Raw genomic sequence first — 20,376 nt, 5'->3', positions numbered from 1 at the left:
AACAGCCGGGCTGGGAAAAAAGACTTTCTAACGCATCTCGTGGTCACTCTGACCAGCAGAGATTCTGAGAAGATGGGGCAGGTGCTCGGCAGCTCCAGCAGCTCGTGCTGCCGCCTGCTGTTGGCAGCTGGAACTGCAGCTGGGAGTGCTGCTGATTTCCCTGCGCTCACTGCTGTGCTCCAGTGGACAATTCCTGAACTGCAACTGCCAGAATTGCCAAATCCCAGAATGGGTCAGACTGGAAGGACCCAGAGTAGGCACCTGACCCAACCTCTCAGCGCAGGCAGCATCATCCCTGAGCACAGGACTGGACAGAACTGGATACAGCACTCCCTATGTGCCTCCCTGGGCAGGGTAGAGGGGCACAGTCACTCAAAAACCTTCTGGCCCTGTTCCTCCTGATGTCACCCACCAGCACCCCCTGCTCCTTCTCCACAGCTGCTCCAGCAGGTCCACCGCAGCCTGGACTGGCACCAGGGACTGTCCCTGCCCAGGGGTAGGATCTGCCCTTGCTCTCTTGAACCTCCCAGTTTCCAGGCTTTAATGTCCCCTGAACTGGAGGATCAGGCAGGATGCTCTGCCTGGCATGTGCCCAAGAGACAATGGGGGCCAGGGAGGTCAGGGGTTAATGGTGGGCTTAGGGGTGACAGGAGTGAGGGGGAGCCATGAGGATTCCTGACCCACTCTCATCCAGCACACAGGGCCCATCCCCACAGCACTCCCCTTGACGGGCAGGGACTGGGACAGAATGGGGATGTCCCTGTCCATGTCCCTGTGCCTGTTATCCCCTGGCAGGGGTGTTCCTGTCCGTGTTCCCTCCCAGAAGTGCGGGCCCCCATTCCTGTGCCCTTTCATTGGCGTTCCTGTCCCCATGTCCACAACAGGTGTCCCCAAACTTGCTGTCCCCAGCATAGGGTATCCTTGTTCCCCCACACACTGTGGGTGTTCCTGTCTCCCATCCCCAGTGAATGTCATTGCCCCCGTGCCTTATCATGGGTGTCTCCAAGGCCACAGTGGCTGTCCCCATTCCCCCAGGCTGTCCCTTGTGCTCTCACCATACACCACTCAGAGTTGTATTTGCTGAAGGTCCCAGTGGAGAGGAGCTGGATCTGTGTCTTGTCTCCTTCCTGGGTGACTTGGGTGACATTGAAGGACACGAAGGGTGGGATCAGCACCACCTTCTCTTCTGGATGTTCACTGAAAAACTGGATTTCCACGCCATGGCACGCGTGCAGCTGGCCCACCATGTCATTGGAGCAGTCACCAGTTGGTTTGCTCAGGAATGCTGGCATGAATTCACTGAACCAGACGGTGTCACCATGCTGTGCCTTGATCCAGACCCCACACACCAACTGGAACACGTCGAGACACTGCCCTTTCAGAGTGTCCCTCAGAGTGGCCAGGACATCGGTCAGCAAGAAATGGAGCATTTTGAAGTGGAAGTTGTCCTGGTATTCCTGGTGGGAATACCTGGCCATGCACACGGCATCATTGAACATGCTGGACATGCCATCCATTGTGTAGGCCATGATGGCTGTGGCCTGGTCTGGGGACAGAGGGGACTCAGGGGACCCCTGACTCTGCCACTTGGCTGCAGCTTTTACCCAAACCTCAGCAAACTTCTCATTCTGCTCGAACTCGGAGCCGTTGAGGGCCAGCAATGCCTCCTTCATGGCAGGGCCACAGCCCCGGTACTGGTCATTGAATGAGTTCAGGGCCATGTCCAGGGTCACCACCTCAAGGGCTGTGGTGGCCATGGCCATTGCCAGCAGTGGCCTGGTGCAAGCCAGGGGGCCATGGAGTGGAGAGGCCACAGGGACCAACGTGGACACTGGGGGACACAGAGGGGACATGGGGGAGACACGGGGAGGGTTCCTCAGTGAGGGACTGGGCAAGGGAGTGGGGTCAGCCCACGGGGAAGGGAGATACTCCTGACCAGAAAACCCCTGAACATGGCTGGGGTCCCTGATCCTGAATACTGGGTTATTTATATCTCCCCCAGCCCCCCAGGGACTCCAATACCTATTGCACAGTACGACACCCCCCCAGAAGACCAATCCTACTCCCATGAATTCAAGTTCCCCCAGGCCCCCCAGGACCCTGAACCAAATTCTGGGGTCACCCCCTGAGCCCCCCAGTATCCCCCTCAGCTGCTCCCCAGAACCCAATCCCACTCCCATTCACCAATTACTTTGGTGTCACCCCAGGACATCAACCCAAATCCAGGCATCACCCCCTGCCCAAAAAGTATCTGCTAGCGCTCCCGTGACGCCAATCCTACTCTCACCATCCTGTGTCCCCCTTCACTTATGCCCAGAGTACCCCAGGACCCCAATCCCAGTCCTGTGGCTCCCCCAGTATCCACCAAGCACCACAATCCCAATCCCTTGCTCTCATGTCCCCTGCTAAGTGTCCTCCTGGAGTCCCCCAGCCCTGGATACCAAAATCAGATGGAGTGCACCCCCTGATGCAACTGGAGGTATCAGAGAGCCAGAATTCTTTCTCAGCTCAGACTCACAGTGGATCTCTCCTGGTCCTGCACATCGGGGGGACTTAGCCATGGGGTATTTATTTACCATAATTTTAAATATTCATTAAAATGTGTCCCTTATTGGAGACAGAAACCGTGCTTTTCCAGTAAATAATTTGCATTGATCCATCTCCTCCTACAAGTCATTTTATTATCCTGGAGAGTCGTAAAAATGGGGCTTCTGGGGGTAATTTTCAGCAAATACTTTGATACCAAAGGAATTTTTCCTGGAACAATTTCTTTGCATAGGTGCTGTTGTTTGCTGTTATAGAACTTGCCAAAATCCCACTGGAGATCCCTCTTTCTTTCTGTTTTTCCATGGGTTCTAGCCGTGATTAACATCATGTGTGGAGACCTCTCCATCCTTTGATCATTTCTGCCAGTTTGTCTTCAGGCTTTATCCAGCACCCTCAGGGGAAAGGAAAATTTCCATGCTCTCTGTTATTTGTCGCTTTGTGACAGAAATGCTCCAGTCCTGTCATCCTTCATGCTGCCATCCAGGATCTCCAGGTCTTTCCTGTCCTGAGGAGCCAGGAATGGGAAAGAGCACAGAGCAGACCTGGACATGGCACTGGGCAGAACTGGACATGGCACTGGGCAAAGCTGGACATGGCACTGGGCAGAACTGGACATGGAACTAGGCAGAGATGGACATGGCACTGGGCAGAGCTGGACATGGCACTGGGCAAAGCTGGACATGTCACTGGGCAGAACTGGACATGGCACTGGGCAAAGCTGGACATGGCACTGGGCAGAGCTGCACATGGAACTGGGCAGAACTCAACATGGCACTGGGCAGAACTGGACATGGCACTGGGCAGAGGTGGACACAGCCCCGAGCAGACCTGGAAATGACGCAGAACAGAGTTGCACATAGCACTCCTGATGTGCCTCACTGGGCAGGGAGAGGGGCACTAACAATCCCTGACTTTCTAGCCCCGGTCCTCTGAGTGCCCCCAGATCCCTCCTGGCCCCAGGCCACACGGCCAGCTCCACTGGTCACCCAGCAGTACCCCCAGGTCATTCCCCAGAGCTGCTCCAGCAAGTCCCCACCAGCCAGGCAGGACACTTGTACTAAAACCAGCCCAAATCACCAACCCTGAATTGACAAATGGGGCACTCCAATGAAGGGTTTTTGGCCAAGTCTGTAACACAGAAGGAGCAGTGCCTGCAAAAGTGAAAGTTTGAGGCAAGGTCATCTGAGCTATTGGGGCACTTAGTGAAACCCACATCCTGACACCCCATTTTTATGACCCTCCAGCACAATAAAAACTATTTCTCAAAAGAGGCAGAGCCATGCCAATTATTTACAGGAAATGTTCTGGTTTTGTATCAACTAAGAAGTGCATTTTGATGAATATGTATAATTAGGATGGATAGATTCTGTTGAGAAGGTCCCCCCTGATGTGCAGGACCAGGAGAGATCGTCTGTGAGTCCAAGCTGATAAAGAATTCCGGATTTCTGCTACCTCCAGTTCCATCAGGGAGTTCACTCCAGCTGATTTTGGTATCAGTGGCTGGGGGGACTCCAGGGGACACCTGTGGACAGACATGGGACTGGGATTGTAGAGTTGGGGCATGGAGGGCTCCAGGCCAACATTGCAGGGTCAGGGGCTGGTCCCTGAATTAGGGTTGGGGTCCTAGGGTGACATGAAATGTGTAACAGGACTGAGAGCAGGACTGGGGTCTGGGAGAGGGCCAAGGCAGATGGGTAGGGGCAGATGAGGGAGTGGCTTAAGGAATTTGGGTGAGGTTCCTGAGTGGCCTGGGGTCACAAGAGGGCTACAAATGTCTGGGAGTAGAAATGAGATCCTGGGGAGCACCAGGGGGACATTGGAAAGGTAAACAGATGATTGGGATTGGGACTGGGCGGCTGGTGTGTGGGGATTCAGAGACATGGACTCTGCAATGCCAGCAAGGCAAAGCCATTTATTTCACCAGTTTACCAGGATATGGAGCTCACAATGTTTGTACAAAATTTTCTACTTGGACCCCTTTGCCCCAGTCCCCTTAGAAACACAATCTTCTTGATTATCCTTCTTACACAAGTAATGTCCTTGCTATCTCTTTCACCTGCAATGTCCCTGTCATCTCTTCTCTGGTCAGAGCGGTCAGCGTGAAGGTCAGAGTGACCAGACATGATGTCATCACTTCTGTTCTTTATTGAGTTTTCTCTCTCATGGTCTTCACTGTACCAGGGCCCCAAGGTCTGCACAGCTCTCCAGTTCAGCTACTGTAGTGATCTGGTCTTCCACATCTCCCTCTCATTTGTTTTGTATGCAAAGCATAAATGTTAAAGCAGTTCCCACCTGTAAGGCTATTATCTTATTAAGACTATTAATGGTTATCTGCTAAATACAGGATAAAATAAATGGAGTACAGATCACAATCAATAAAAACTTTCCAAATGCAGTCATGTCCCTGACAAAGACACTCACTGCATAGGAGAACAAAAGAGTAATGTCCAAGGCCTCCTTGGAAGTGAGAATAAATGGCTAAATGGCCACTGTTCTAAAGTTCATATGGTTGGAGCTTGGGGGCCATGCTGAGTCCCTTGAAGAGGAACTCTTCCCATGTACCCCCGTGTGTCCTCAGTGTCCCTTCAGTGTGTCCCACTTTGTCCCCCAGTGTCCCACACTGCTCCCAGCAGGCTCCCTGCCATGGCCCTCCTGGCTCACACCCTGGCACTGCTGGCAATGACCGTGGCCACCGTGGCCATCAGGGTGGTGCCCCTGGACATGGCCCAAGACTCTTTCTATGACCAGTACCAGGGCTGCAGCCCTGCCATGACCGTGGCATTGACACCCCTCAGCTACTTTGAGTTCCAAATTAATCCTCTCTTCACCCAGACTTGGGTGAAGGCCGAGGCTGAGTGGCACAAGCGGGGCTCCCCTGTGTCCCCTCTGGCATCCCCAGCTCAGGCCATTACTGTCATGGCTTGCACAATGAAGGAAATTTACAAGGACTTCAATGCGGCCATGTGCTTGGCCGGGCTCTCCCCCCAGGAATGCCGGAACAACTTCCATCTAAAAATGCTGCATTTCCACCTGACCCAGCCCCTGGTGACACTGAGGCACACTCAGAACTGGCAGTGTCACCACATGTCGTGGGGAGTGTCATCTGGTTCCAGGCACAGCATGGTCAGAAGGTCCATTTTGGTCAATTAGCATGGATGTTGCTGACCAAAGAGATCACCCAGAAATTCAGGACAGACATGATATTCAAGTGCACACCTGCCATGGCGTGAATATCCAGGTTTTTCTTTCTATCATAGCAACCATGAGGTACAGTGGCCACTGTGGCCACTGTGGCCAACAAGGCCATTGTGAGAAGAAATTCCATTAATTATTCTTTCAAATGAAATCTTTTAAATTATTCTATCAAAACAACTCCATTAAATAATTCTACTTAAGCAATTCCACTAAATAAGTCTGACAGAGCCAGCCAAAAGTGACAATTCCTAAGCAGGGCTCAATGTCACTCCCCACACCAACACTTGTGGGAACGTCCCTTCCTCTCAACCTCCTTGGGGAGCATCCCCTTCCCAAGGGAGGAACCTCACACACATTTCATGCCAAGTATGAATAGGGGAGAGGAATTTCTTTCTGAGAGGGGACTGGGCATTGCCAGGGTCAGGCGATGGACAGCCAGGCCCAGCTCTGGTACTTTGCCTGTATTTGTCAATTCAGGGTTGGTGATTTGGGCTGGTTTTACTTCAAGTGTCCTGCCTGGCTGGCAGGGACTTGCTGGAGCAGCTCTGGGGAATGACCTGGGGGTGCTGCTGGGTGACCAGTGGAGCTGGCCATGTGGCCTGAGGCCAGGAGGGATCTGAGGGGCACTCAGAGGAGCAGGGCCAGAAAGCCAGGGATTGTTAGTGCCCCTCTCCCTGCCCAGTGAGGCACATCAGGAGTGCTATGTGCAACTCTGTTATGTGTCATTGCCAGGTCTGCTCGGGCTGTGTCCACCTTTGCCTAGTTCCATGTCCAGTTCTGCCCAGTGCCATGTCCAGTTCAGCCCAGTTCCATGTCCAGTTCTGCCCAGTGCCATGTCCAGCTTTGCCCAGTGCTGTGTCCATCTCTGCCCAGTTCCATGTCCAGTTCAGCTCTGTGCCATGTGCAGTTCTGCTCAGTGCCATGTGCAGTTCTGCCCAGTGCTATGTCCAGCTCTGCCCAGTGCTCTTTCCCGTTCCTGGCTCCTTGGGACAGGAATGACCTGGAGATCCTGGATGGCAGCATGAATGATGGTGGGGCTGGAGCATTTCTGTCACAAAGCGACAAATAACAGAGAGCATGGAAATTTTCCCTTCCCCTGAAGGTGCTGGACGGAGCCTGAAGACAAACTGGCAAAAATGATAAAAGGATGGAGAGGTCTCCACACATGGTGTAAATCACGGCTAGAACCCATGGAGAAACAGAAAGAGGGATCTCCAGTGGGGTTTTGGCAAGTTCTGTAACAGGAAACAACAGCACCTGTGCAAAGAAATTGTTCCAGGAAAAATTCCTTTGGTATCAAATTATTTGCTGAAAATGACCCCCAGAAGCCCCACTTTTTATGACTCTCCAGGATAATCAAAGGACTTGTAGGAGGAGATGGATCAAATAAAACTGTACTTTTCCAGTAAATTATTTACTGGAAAAGTACAGTTTCTGTATTAGATAAGGGACACATTTTAATGAATATTTATAATCATGGTGAATAAATACCCCATGGCAAAATCTCCCCCGATGTGCAGGACCAGGGGAGATCCACTGTGATTCTGACGTGACAAAGATTCTTTCTGCAACCTCCAGTTCCATCAGGGAGCTCACTCCGGCTGATTTTGGTATTGTGGCTGGGGGCAACCCCTGGGGGGGGACACAGAATTGGGGGATTGGGATTGTGGACATGGGGGGACGTAGGGGGAGCCACCAATCTGGGATTGGGAACATGGGGGGCTTTGGGGGAAAACGAGGGGGGAGAAAGGATGGTGGAAGTGGATTGGGGTCATGTTTGGGCTGGGAGGCACTGTGGGGGCAGGGGGTGGTGCCTGGATTTGGGCTGAGATCCTGGGGTGACACCAAAGAAATTGGGGAAGTGGAGTGGGATCGGGGTCTGGAGACTGGCTGAGGGGGATACTGGGGGGCTGAGGGAGTGACCCCAGGATTTGGGTTAGGGTCCTGCCAGGGCTGAGGGGACTTGTAGTCATGGGAGTAGGATTGGGCTTCTGGGTGTCATGGTACCATGGGATTGGGGTCCCTGGGGCTGGGGGATGTTGGGGAGGCATAAGTAATCCCAGGATTTGGGATCAGGGACCTTGGACATGTCCAGGGGTCAGCTGGCCAGGAGTGCCTCCCTTCCCCCCAACACCACTCCTCTGCTGACCCCAATCCCCTCCCCAGTCCCTCACTGATAAACCCTCCCCGTGTCTCCCCCATGTTCCCTCTGTGTCCCCCAGTGTTCACGTTGGTCCCTGTGGCCTCTCCCTGCCATGGCCCCCCTGGCTCAGACCCTGGCACTGCTGGCAATGGCTGTGGCCACCACAGCTGTCAATGTGATCCCCCTGGACATGGCCCAGTACTCCTTTGATGACCAGTACCGGGGCTGCGGCCCTGCCATGATGGAGGCATTGCCGGCCCTCAACGCCTCCGAGTTCCAGCAGAACGAGAAGTTTGCTGAGGTTTGGGTAAAGGCTGCAGCCGAGTGGCAGAGTCGTGGCCCCCCTGAGTCCCATCTGTCCCCAGACCAGGCCACAGCCATCATGGCCTTCACAATGGATGGCATGTCCAGCATGTTCAATGAGGCCGTGCGCACAGCCGGGCGCTACCGCGAGGAATACCTGGACAACTTCCACTTTAAAACACTGCACTTCCTGCTGACCGATGCCCTGGCGACGCTGCGGGACGCTCAGAAAGGGCAGTGTCGGGACGCATTCCTGAAGGTGTGTGACACCCGCTATGAGACACAGCGTGGTGACACCGTCCGGTTTGGTCAATTTATGCCGGTGTTCCCGAGCAAACCAATTGGCGAGTGCTCCGGTGACACAATGCTCGAGCTGCGCACGTGCTATGGTGTGGAAATCCAGCTTTTCACCGAACGTCCGGAAGAGAAGGTGGTGCTGATCCCTCCCTTCGAGACCTTCAATGTCACCCAATACACCCAGGAAGGGGATAAGACACAGATCCAGCTCCAGTCCATTGGGACCATCAGCGAATACAACTGCGAGTGGCTGCGAGGTAACACTACAGGTGACAGCCCAAGGGAATGGGGACAGCCATGCTAAGGCACAGGGGACAATGATACTCACTGGGGATGGAGGACAGGGACACCCAGAGTGTGTGGGGGGACAAGGTTACCCTGGGCTGGGGAGACCAAGTCTGGGGACACTCATTGTGGGCACAGGGACAGGAACATCCATGACAGGGAACAGGGATGGAGACCCCCGCTTCTGGGAGGGAACAGGGACAGGAACATCTGTGCCAGGGGACAAGGGACAGGGACAGAGACAGGGACTCCACAGGGTACCAACCTCGTCCCTCTCTGATAAAGGCAGTTCTTTGGGGATGGGCCCTGTGTATGGAAAACAGGTGGGCCAGGACTCCTCATGGCACTCCCTGAAACCCTGTAACTCCCTGTAACCCCACAAAGCAACCCCTGAATACCCCTGATCTCTGTCACCTCTAAGCCCACCCTGACTCCCCTGACCTCCCTGGCCTCTGTACCCCCCTGTGTCCCCCCTGACATCCTGTCACCTGTCATACTCATGCTCCCATCTCTCCTGTCACCCTTAACCCCCCATTATAGCTGTCCCTGGTGCCCTTATTACCCCACATGGTCCCACTGATTCCCCTCTTTTTCCTCCAGGTTAGAGTGTCCCCTGGGCTCCTTTCCACCTCGGAGGACTCTTCCAGGCCAGCACAGCCTTGGCAGCGGCCACCAGGATCCTCTGAACCACAAGGCCGTTAAGGTCACCAAGGTCACTGTGGTCACTGCGGCAGCTGTGGCCACCATGATCACCAAGACACCCTCAGCCATAAGGCTATCACAGCCACCCTGGCCAGTGTGGCCACCATGGCCTTTGTGCAAAGCAATTCTAATAAATATTTCTATCAAAACAATTCCATTAAATAATTCTGACAAAGCCAGTAAAAAATGACAATTCCTAAGGAGGGCTCGATGTCACTCCCCACGCAAATACTCATGGGAATGTCTCTTTCTCTCAGCCTCGAGGAGGACCCTTGTGGAGCATCCCCTTGCCAAGGGAGGATCCTCACACACATTTGATTCCAAGCAGGAATAGGGGAGAGGAATCTCTTTCTGAGAGGGGACTGGATGTTCCCAGGGTCACATGATAGATGGCCAGGCACAGCTCTTGTCTTTTAGCCTCAGTTGTCAATTGGAAGTAGGGGATTTGGGCTGGATTTAGGCCCCTCTCAGTGCAGCCCTGATGGCCACAAATGGGGCATAGTCCCTAGGACACATTCCAGGCAGAGCATCCTGTCAGATCCTGCACTTCAGGGGGACATTAAAGACTGGAAACTGGGAGGTTCAAGAGAGGTAGGGCAGGTCCTGTCCCTGGGGAGAGACAGTCCCCAGTCCCCAGTCCAGGCTGGGGTGGAACTGCTAGTACAGCTGTGGAGAAGGTGCTGGGTGCTGGTGGGTGACATGGGGAAGAGTAGGGCAAGGAGGTGCTTGAGTGATCGTGCCCCTCTGCCCTGCCCAGGGAGGCACATAGGGAGTTCTGCATCCAGCTCTCTCCAGTGCTGTGTCCAGTCATGGGCTGCTCTAGTTTCCAATCCCGGTCTGAGGGATGACTCTGCCTGAGCTGGGAGGTTAGACCAGGTGTCCACTGTGGGTCCTTCCAGCTTGACCCATTCTGGGATTTGGGGATTCTGGGGAGAAATGGTTGTCAATGTCTTCAAAATGGGTCTTGAAGGTTCTACAAACATTTGGTTATTTATAGAACCCTGCTGTTTTGACCAGAAAGTGAACTCTGGATCTTTCGGCTAATAAGAAAAATGGGTCCCCATAAAGTCTATTCCATACCCCAGATAGCCTGAACTTCTGAACTTTGGGGGGAAATGATAGCTTCAAGGGGGATGTGGGGTAGGTGGTTTGGGAATGCTGCACCTTCCCGGTACCTCAGCCAATGGGGAAAGGGAGAGGGCAACTTGCAGCCGGGAGTTTGGGGTAAAAGAAGGCTGCACTCTCCGAATCTTCGAGAGAGAAATCCTATGGGGGTATAGCTGTGGAAACTCTCTCCCTTCATTTGAATCTATGTTCAAGACTACTTTGTGAACACCTGGCCTTTTCAGAGTGTGGCTTTTTCCCACATACTGAAGGTGCTGGATAGAGCTTAAAGTCTGATTGGTAAAAATGATAAAAGGTTATAAAAGCATTTACACAGGGCAATAAAAGTGGCTGGAAGCAGTGGAGAAAGACATAAAAGGAATTCCAGTGTGGTTTTTGACAAATTCTGAAACACAGAAGGAGCGGCACCTGCCCAAAGTGAAAGTTTGAGGCAAGGTCATCTGAGATATTGCAGCACTCTGTGAAAATGACTCCCAGACACCCCATTTTAATGACCCTCTAGGACAATAAAAATTATTTCATAAAAGAGGCAGAGTCATGCCAATTGTTTACGGGAAATGTGCTGGTTTTGTATTAGCTAAGAAGCCCATTTGGATGAATATGTATAATTAGGATGGATAGATTCTGTGTGGCAAAATCCTCTCTATTGTGCAGGACCAGGAGAGATCTGCTGTGAGCCCAAGTTGATAAAGAATTCCATCTTTCTGCTACGTCCAGTTCTGTCAGAGAGCTCACTCCGACCAATTTTGGTATTGAGGGCTTGGGGAACCCTTGGAAACACTTGTGGTGGGACAATCCGGATGCGGTCATGGCATCGGGATTGCAGCCCTGGGAGGAATGGGGTGGGGGACCCTGGAGGAGAATGTGATGTGGGATTGTTGTCCTGGGGGAAGCTGGGGGATGCTGGGGGACATAGGAGTAGGGTTCACTGAGTTCTGGGTGGCAGCAGGGGGGAACTGGGAGTGTGACTGGGACCATGGGAGGGCTGGGGAACAGTACAGAGAGCAGGGGGTGATCCCTGCATTTGGGTTGGGGTCCTGGGGTGTATCATTTCCAACAGCTCCAAAGGGGACACCAGACTGGGAGTGGGGTTGGGGTCTGAGGGTGAGCCAAGAGGGATACATGGGAGGGCAGGGGGTTACCCCAGGATTGCACTGGGGTCTTGAGAGGACAGAGGAGACTCAAAAGGAATGACACAAAACTGTGGGAGTGGGATGTCGGACCCAGGTTGTGCTTCAGAACACTGAGGCATCAAGGAGTGACCCCAGGATTAGGGATCAGGCTCCCAGGATGTGTCCAGGGGTCTCCTGGCCAAGCCTTCTCCCCTTCCCAGGCTGAGCCCACTCTCCTTACCCAGCCCTTGATGGATAGATCTTCTCTGTGTCCCATGGTGGCCGTCAGTGTCCCTCAGTGTCCCATCAGTGTGCTGCCATGTTCCTCAGTGTTCCCCGTGTCCCACAGTGTCCTCTCAGTTTCCCAGTGTCATCCAGTGTCTCACACTGGTCCCAGTGGCCTTTCCTCTCTCTGGATCCCCTGGTTTGGACCCTGGCACTGCTGGCAATGACCGTGGCCACCACGGCCATCACGGTGGTGTCCCTGGACATGGCCTGGGATTCCTTTGATGACCAGTACCCCAGCTGCCGACACACCGTGATTGAGTTGTTGCCATTCCTCAGCCAATTTGAGTTCCAGCAGAACCCTCTGTTTGCCCAGACCTGGGTGAAGGCTGCGGCTGAGTGGTGGAGGAGGGGGCCACGTGTGACCCCTCTGTCCCCAGCCCAGGCCATTGCCCTCATGACCTACACAATGGAGGACATGTACGAGGAGTTCAACACCACCGTGCGTGTGGCTGGGCACTCCCGCCAGGAATATCGGGACAACTTCCACTTCAAAATGCTGCATTTCCTGCTGACCAACACCCTTGCAACACTGAGGCACATTCAGAAACCATGATGTCACCATGTGTTCTGGGGGGTGCGTTGGGTCCGGTTTGAGGTGCAGTGGGGTGACACCATCTGGTTTGGTCAATTCACATCAACATCACTGCATAAACAGATTGCTCAGCAATTTGGGACAGACATGATTTTCCAGATGCAGACATGTTCCGGCTTGAATATCCAAGAATTCTCCTTCAGTCCTACTTAGGAGGAGGTGCTGAACCCACCTTTTGAGACCTTTGAAGTCACCAATCTCACCCAGGAAGGGGACAGGGCATTGATTCAGCACGGCTCCAGTGAGACCTTCAGCAGATACAACTGCCAGTGGCTGCGATGTGACATCATGGGGATGGCCTGGAGGACAGGGACACCCACTGTGGGTATGGGGACACCCATGATTAGGTAGAGGGGATAATGACACCCACAGGTGATTGATGACAGGGACACCCATGACATGGCCCAGGGGTGGGGACCCCCACATCAGGGAGGGGACAGAGACACACCTTCCAGGGGAGGTCAAGGACAAGGATGGGGAAAGGGACAGAGACAGGAACCCTCCTGTGCTGCCTCTGTCCTCTCTCTCTTCAGACCAGCCCTGTGGGGACCAGCCCTGTGTGCTCAATGCAGATGGGCCGGGACCATCCTGACCCCCCCTGAACCTCTCCCAGCCCCATGACACTTCTCATGGCACCCCCTATCTTCCCCTGACCACTCATCTCTAAAGCCCACCAGGACCCCCCTGAAAACCCTTGCTTCATGTATTTCTCCACTGCCCACCTGACACCCCATTATCCCTAAAGCCCCCTTGGCTCCCTGACCACCAATTTGCCTCCTGCAAACTGCCCATCGGTCACCCCCAACTCTCTCACTGCCCATGGCCCCCATCTCTCCTCACCCTGTGTTATGGCCCCCTCTGAAGTCCTGTCATCCCCCATGGCCCTCCTGTCACCCCTGATCCCCACCCCCAAGGTATTACATCCTACCTGAACTCCCCTCATGGCCCCCCCCTGTACCCCTGTAATCACTGACCCTTCTCTGACCCTCCTCAACCCCCTCACCTCCATGGACCACTCATCCCCCTCTTTTTCCTCCCAGGATGGAGCATCCCCAGGGCCCCCTCCCACCTCAGAGGGTTCCTCCTGGCCACTACAGCCCTGGCAGTGGCCACCAGGATTGTCTGAACACCGAGGCAACAAAGGTCACCGTGGTCTCCACAATCACCAAGGCCACCATGACCTCCAGAGAAAAGAGGCAACCAAGGCTACCAAGGCCACCACTGCCATTTTCCCTGGGTGGAAAAAAGGGACAAAATAGGAAGAGAAGAGAAAAAGAAAATCTTACCTACTCCCCACTCCCCAACATTTCATTAACTGCCCTTAATTTCATTGGAGATTCATTTATTTGCATTCTTGCCCAAATCCTCTGAATTCCCACATATTCAGCACTCAAACCCAAACAAACTGTATTTCCACACCCCAATTAATTCAACCTAGAAAAGAATAAGACAAATGTTTCTTTACAAACAGATTGTGTGACTCTGGTGGCAGATAAGGCCTAGGACTTGCAGGGAAGGAAGTGACTGGAGAAACTCAGTTTCAGAAAAATGTTCCTCTTTGACAGGGACTGCTGCTCAGACAAGGTCTTGTGAAATTTCTGAATCTCGAGAGGAAGAACAAAGACTTAACAGGCCTATGAATAGTAATTTTCCCACCTAGGGTGAAGCTAAAGCTCATTTAATGGTCATGTGTCTGTGTTTGAGTGGGGTGGAGTGTGTAGCAAGGGGCATGTTCAGTAGGTGGGTTGGGGAGTCTACACCTTCTAAATACCTCCGCCAGTGGGGAAGGGGATAGGGAGATATGGCCAGTGTCCCGGTTTAGGGCAAATTTGGGAGAGAATCCCCAAAGAGGGGCCCCTCCAGGAAGTAAACCCACACGGCCCCTCCCCCCAACCGTTTCGGGAAGAATTCCTCGGAGAGAAGTGGAAAGAACCTGTTTATTTAACAGGCACAGCACCCCCCAGCACACAAAATGAACAATACCGGATGACACCACTGTTTCACCACTCTGAAAAAGATGACAAATTCAGAAAGTCTCTCTCTTGGGGGGTGGTCACTCTGGTATCAGTCCCTCTGGCGCTGGGGCAGCTGCTGCAGCCACAGGGTGCAAACTCTTGGTGTTCCCAGGTCCCAGTCCAGAGCAGGTTCGAGTAGATCCAAAAGAGGAAAGGAGCAACAGTCCAGGACGAAATTTGGACTGTTTAGCTCAACTAATTAAAGAGAAAAAGGAAGAAGCGAGAGCAAGCAGAAGCAAGAGCAAGCAGAAGCAAGAGCAAGCAGAAGCAAGAGCAAAAGCCAAAAGCCCAGCAAAAAAGCAGAAACAGCACTATGTACTGCCCCGTCTGTATGTCCTGCCAGCCATGGGGGAGCAGTTGATAAGGAGCCAAAACAAAACATTCCCTCTTCAGAGCCAGTCTTGAAGGCACAGAACAGAACATCCAGCATAAACAGCACACACGAATGGGGATACAAGCATCCTAACGTCAGCCTAGGACAGCCAGGAAATCGGGATGAAAAGGAGGCTGTGTTGTCCAGCAATTTGACAGGTGTTGTGGGGAAATTCCCCATGAATTTTATTTTCTTCTTCCTTTTTCATGAATAAAATTACAGGACTCTTCTGTCTCCTTGGTGCAAGTAAACCTCTTGCAAGGTAAATTTTTCTGCTCAAATGTTCAATAGCAAAAATGTTCCACTTGAATCCTAAGCAGATGCCATTTGAATGCTTAGCTGCAGCCAGAGTCTCATCCACAAAATGGCGTCTCTGCCTTTTATCCCCCTGGAATTGCATCAGCCAAATGCATATCCATAAGCAGTCATACATATACAAACACTTTCCTTCTATATCCCTGGCCCCTCCCAAAGTCTGCCAGCTGACTCTTCCTTGCTGTCCATTGGTGGACACATTCCTTGAGTCTGATTGGAGGTGAGATGTTGCCATGCTGCGCCTCCCCAGCCGGGCCCCACCTTTCCCAACTGCCCCATGCAAGGGGCTCAGGTACACGCCCTACCTCCACATGACCTTGACAGCCCTGATAACCAGGGCCGTCTGGTGGCAACAATACAGAAGGGGGGAGAAGAGACTATGGGAAAACAGGATGGGTCAGAAAAACAAACCCCAGGATCACAACCATAAACCAACAAAATTTCTCTTAACATATACACAATATTCATCCCTTAATTGTGAGAGCCAATCATCATGTTACCCATCTGCACCAAAGCTCTGATGGCCCCATCCCTGGAGGGGTTCAACGCCAGGCTGTGCAGGTTGTGGAGCAGCCTGGCCCAGGGGAAGATGTCCTGGGCGGGCTTTAAGGTCGCTCCATCCCAAAGCATTGCAAAGCCCTCGGGGTTGGGATGGGGAGGGGCGGGCTCTTGGCAGCACCGGTGGCTTGTGCTGCCGCCTGCTGTTGGCACCCAGAACTGCAGCTGGGAGCGGCGCATGTGCAGTGCTGCTGATTTCCCATGCTCGCTGCTGCCCTCCGGTGGACATTTTGCAAACCACAACTGCCAGAATCCCCAAATCCCAGAATGGGTAAGCCTGGCCCAACTTTACAGCTCAGGCAGCATCATCCTTCAGACCAGGATTGGGTCCAGAGCAGCCCTTAAATGGACAGGGCACTTGGCAGAGCTGAACACAGCACTTCTGATGTGCCTCCCTGGGCAGGGAATAGGGGCATGATCACCCCCTGACCTCCTGGCCCTGTTCTTCCCAATGTCCCCTGGATCCCTCCTGGCCCTTAGCCACACAGCCAGCCCCACTGGTCCTCCACCAGCACCCCCAGGTCCCTCTCCACAGCTGCTCCAGCAAGTCCCACCCAGTCTGGACTGGGGACTGGGGACTGTCCCTCCCCAGGGACAGGACCTGCCCTTGCACTCTTGAACCTCCCAATTTCCAGCCTTTGAGGTCTCCCTGAAGTGCAGGATCTGACAGGATGCTCTGTCTGGAAAGTGTCCAAGGGACAATGCCCCATTTGTGGCCATCGGGGCTGCATTGAGAGAGGCCTTTCTGATTTTGGTGCTGAATTGGGTGAAAACCAGCCCAAATCACCAACCCCAAATTGACAACTGGGGGTGAAGCACCAGAGCTGGGCCTGGCAGTCCATCACCTGACCTTGGGAACGTCCAGTCCCCTCTCTGACAGAGATTCCTCTCCCTTATTGCTGCTTGGAATGAAATGCGTGTGAGGTTTGTGCCCCTGGATGGGGATGCTCCCCAAGAGGGGAGGTTGCGACAAAGAGACATTCCCCTGACTGTTCTTGTGGGGAGTGACCTTGAGCCCTGCTTAAGAATTGTGACATTTTGTTGGATGTGACAGATTTAACATTTATTTTTTAAAGAATTATTTCATGAAATAGCTTTGCACAATGGCCTTGATGGGCACACTGGCCAGGGTGCCTGTGGCAGTCTTGTGGCTGAGGTATCTTGGTGTTCATGGTGGCCATGCTTGACACAGTGACCACAGTGCTCTTGGTGACCTTAGTGGCCTCGTAGCTCTGAGGATCCTGGTGGCCACTGCCAGGACCATGGTGGTCTGGAGGCATTCTCTTTGGTGGAAAGGTTCCATGGGGATGCTGCCCCTTGGGGGAAAAAGAGGGATGACAGGGGGACCATGTGGGGGTTAGGAGAGGGGGTGTCATAACCCAGGAAATTCCTCTGGCTGCCCTGGAGAGCTTGAGCCTCTGCCTGGGGGGGGGAATCAGAGACCTTGGCACAGAGCCCAAGACCCCTGTGCCTTCAATCTTGACCCATGGAAATACAATTACCAACCTTTGTATGATGGATTACAAGTCAAAAGCGTTTAAGTAGAATAATAGTTTGTAAGAGGGTGAAAAATCGTTTTTTGAGGTTTTTAGAATGGGGGCTCAGGGTCCCAAAATGGAGGAATTTGGGCGTGCCCTATCCTTCTTCTTTCTAGCCTCCATCTTCTGAGTGATGTTGGCACTTTTAGATTGGTTTAGTGTAGAAGCTCGCTGTCTAACATAGGTGATAGGTATATGGAAGTTATTGTAAATAATGTACACGTAGTTTTTATTATAAAAAGATAACACTGCCCTGGTGGAGGGCAGGGTTGACAGGGGGTGACAGGGGTTCAGAGAGGGAATACCATGAAGGGTCCCAGCCCACCTGCATTCAGCAACAGGGCCCGTCCCAACAGCACTGCCTTTGGTGTGGAGGGACAGGATCAGCACAAGGGGTTTGCTGTCTCTGTCCCTGTCCCTGTCCGCCCTTGGCAGTGGTGTCCCTGTCCCTGTCTCCTCCCAAATTTGGGGGTTTCCATTCCTGTGCCCTGTCATGGGCCTTCCTATCCACATGCCCACAATCAGTGTCGCCAGATTTGGTGTCCCCAGCGTGGGGTGTTCCTGTCCCCAGACTCTCAGTGAGTGTCCCCACTCCCTGTGCCCAGTCATGGGTGTCCCCTGTCCACAGGTGGCGTTCCCAGCACTGGGTGTTGCTGTCATCCCAACTATAGTGAGTGTTCCCAGCAATGGATATCCTTGTCCTTGTCCCAGCCATGGGCGTCCTTGTGCTCCCACCCACAGTGAATGCCCATGTCCCCCATCCCCAGTGAATGTCATTGTCCCCTGTGCCTTATTATGGGTGTCCCCACCACCCCAAGCTGTCCCCTCCCCACAGCCATGTGCAGCTGTGTTTGCTGAAGGTCCCAGTGGAGCGGAGGCTGATCCACATCCCCTTCCTGTTCTGAATGACTTTGGTGACCCTGAAGGTCTCAAAGGGAGGGATCAGCACCTCACGGTTGCCAGGATCGTAGGAAAAAGCCTGGATGTCCACACCGTGGCACGTGTAAACCTCAAACATCGTGTCTCTTCCATATTTCTGGGCAATCTCTTTGCTCAGTGATGTCGATGTGAATTGCCCAAACCGGACGCTCTGGCCACGCTGCGTCTTGAAATGAACATCACGCACACCCCGGAACACATTGTGACACTGCCCGTTCTGAGCATGCCTCAGCATCACCACTGCATCAGTCAGCAGGAAATGCAGCGTTTTGAAGTGGAAGTTGTTCTGGTATTCCTCACGGGAACGGCCAGCCACACGCACGGCCGCGTTGAACTCCTTGTACAGGTACTTCATTGTGTAGGCCATGACAGCGACGGCCTGCCATGGAGACATCAGAGGGAACACAGGAGAGCCCCGCTTGCGCCACTCAGCATCAGCGTGATACCAGCCCCAGGCAAAGTGGGGATTCGTCTGGTACTCAAAGTTGTAGAGGGCTGGCAAGGCCATAACCATGGCAGGGGCACAGCCCCGGTACTGGTCATCGAAGGAGTCCTGGGCCATGTCCAGGGGCACCACCTGGATAGCCACGGTGGCCACGGTCATTGCCAGCAGGGCCAGGGTGTGAGCCAGAAGGGTCATGGCGGCGAGGGGCCACCACGAACACTGTGGGACACTGGGGGACAAAGAGGGGCACACTAAGGGGACAATTAAGGCGCAAAGCGACACATGGAAAGGGTTCCTCTGTGAGGAGCTGAAGAGGGGAACTGGGTTCAGCCGTGAGGCGGAGGGGGATCTCCGGCTAGAAGATCCCCTGGACACATCCTAGGATGCTGATCCCAAATCCTGGGATCATTCCTGATCTACCCTCAGACCCCCAGGACAACAATTCCACTCCCATAGTCCAATATCCTCAATCCTTAGTGCCCTCCAAGAACACCAGGAGCATATTTCAAATTCTGGGGTCACTCCCTGTCCCCGCAGCAGCGCCCCTCAGAACCCCAATCCCATTTCAACAATGCCCCCCTGGACCCCACTTCTGTGTCCCCCCAATGTCATCCCCATGCCAAGCAGCCCCACAACCCTACTCCCAGTCCCATATCAGTTCCCCCTCTAGTGTCACCCAGCCTGAACCCTGGGAACAATCCCTGACATCCCCAGTGTCCCCTCAGTGCTCCACCAGCCCCCCATCCCAAACCCAGTCTTCGGTTTACCCTTCCATTGTCTCCCCCAGTACTCCCCTGGACCTCAGTCCTGTTCCCATATCTCTTTAGACCTCTTATGAACCAGGGCCCTACTGGGAGTTTGCCCAAATTCCTAAAGCCACTCACTCACACTCCACCCGACCCCCGCCCCCCCCCCGCCCCAGTGTCCCCTAGGTTCCTCTCCCAGACCCAAGTCCCACTCCAAGTCCTGTTACCCATTTCATGTCACCACAGTCATTTCTGGACTCCCCTTAGACCGCCAGGACAACAATCCCACTCCCATAGCGCAATGTCCTCAACCCTTAGTGTCCTCCTAAAACCCCAGGAAATCATATCAAATTCTGGGGTAACTACCTGTCCCCCCAGCAGTTTGACACAGAACCCCAATCCCACTCCAACAATAGCCCCCCAGGACCCCTCTGCTGTGTCCCCCTGCAGTGTTGTCCCTGTGCCCACCAGCCCCACAACCTTACTCGTCCTGTCTTTACTCTTCCATTGCCCCCCCAGTGCTCCACAGGAACTCAAGCCTGCTCTCCATCCTCTGCTACCTTTTTATCACCCCAGGCCCCTCTGGGAATTCATCCAGATTCTTAAAGCCACTCCCTCACCAGCGCCAATGACCCCCAAGTCCCTATCCCAGACCCAAAACCTGCTCCCAGTCCCATTACCCATTTCATGTCACTCCAGGATTCCAACCCAAATCCAGAGGTCACTACCTGCCCCCACAGCATCCCCCTGGAGTCCCCCATGGCCCCACCCCCCATCCCAATCCCAGGTCCCCCCCTCAAATGACCCCAGTGTCCCCCCAGCCCCTGATACCGAAATTGGCGGGAGTGAACTCCCTGA

At 53.6% G+C, this 20,376-nt stretch overlaps 3 protein-coding genes across 3 annotated transcripts in view; 1 reads left to right on the top strand and 2 right to left on the bottom strand.

The window, feature by feature from the left end:
• Nucleotides 1–618: 618 nt before the first annotated feature.
• LOC311158722 (erythroblast NAD(P)(+)--arginine ADP-ribosyltransferase-like) lies at nucleotides 619–1,757 on the bottom strand (the record flags this gene model as incomplete). Its single annotated transcript, XM_084214298.1, has 2 exons — nucleotides 619–636; nucleotides 1,056–1,757. The coding sequence occupies 2 exons, from the start codon at nucleotides 1,755–1,757 to the stop codon at nucleotides 619–621; spliced, it is 720 nt and encodes a 239-aa protein (XP_084070424.1).
• A 6,240-nt stretch (nucleotides 1,758–7,997) lies between these two features.
• The window catches only part of LOC311158825 (NAD(P)(+)--arginine ADP-ribosyltransferase 2-like), a gene marked incomplete at both ends in the record, with an annotated part of 38,792 nt that continues 26,413 nt past the window's right edge, over nucleotides 7,998–20,376 (top strand). Inside the window, one exon of the mRNA XM_084214471.1 lies at nucleotides 7,998–8,192. Coding sequence (XP_084070597.1) covers nucleotides 7,998–8,192 — 195 coding nt within the window. The remainder of the gene's footprint in view (nucleotides 8,193–20,376) is intronic.
• Nucleotides 13,681–18,967, bottom strand: LOC311158360 (erythroblast NAD(P)(+)--arginine ADP-ribosyltransferase-like; the record flags this gene model as incomplete). The annotated part of the gene is made up of 3 exons (XM_084213724.1): nucleotides 13,681–13,822; nucleotides 15,598–15,669; nucleotides 18,198–18,967. 3 exons carry the CDS (start codon nucleotides 18,965–18,967, stop codon nucleotides 13,681–13,683), a joined length of 984 nt encoding a protein of 327 aa, XP_084069850.1.

This window comes from Fringilla coelebs (genome assembly GCF_963513975.1).
Source record: "Fringilla coelebs genome assembly, chromosome: 1".
In the NCBI taxonomy this organism is placed as follows: Eukaryota; Metazoa; Chordata; class Aves; order Passeriformes; family Fringillidae; genus Fringilla; species Fringilla coelebs.
This window is presented reverse-complemented; position numbering and strand designations above follow the sequence as displayed.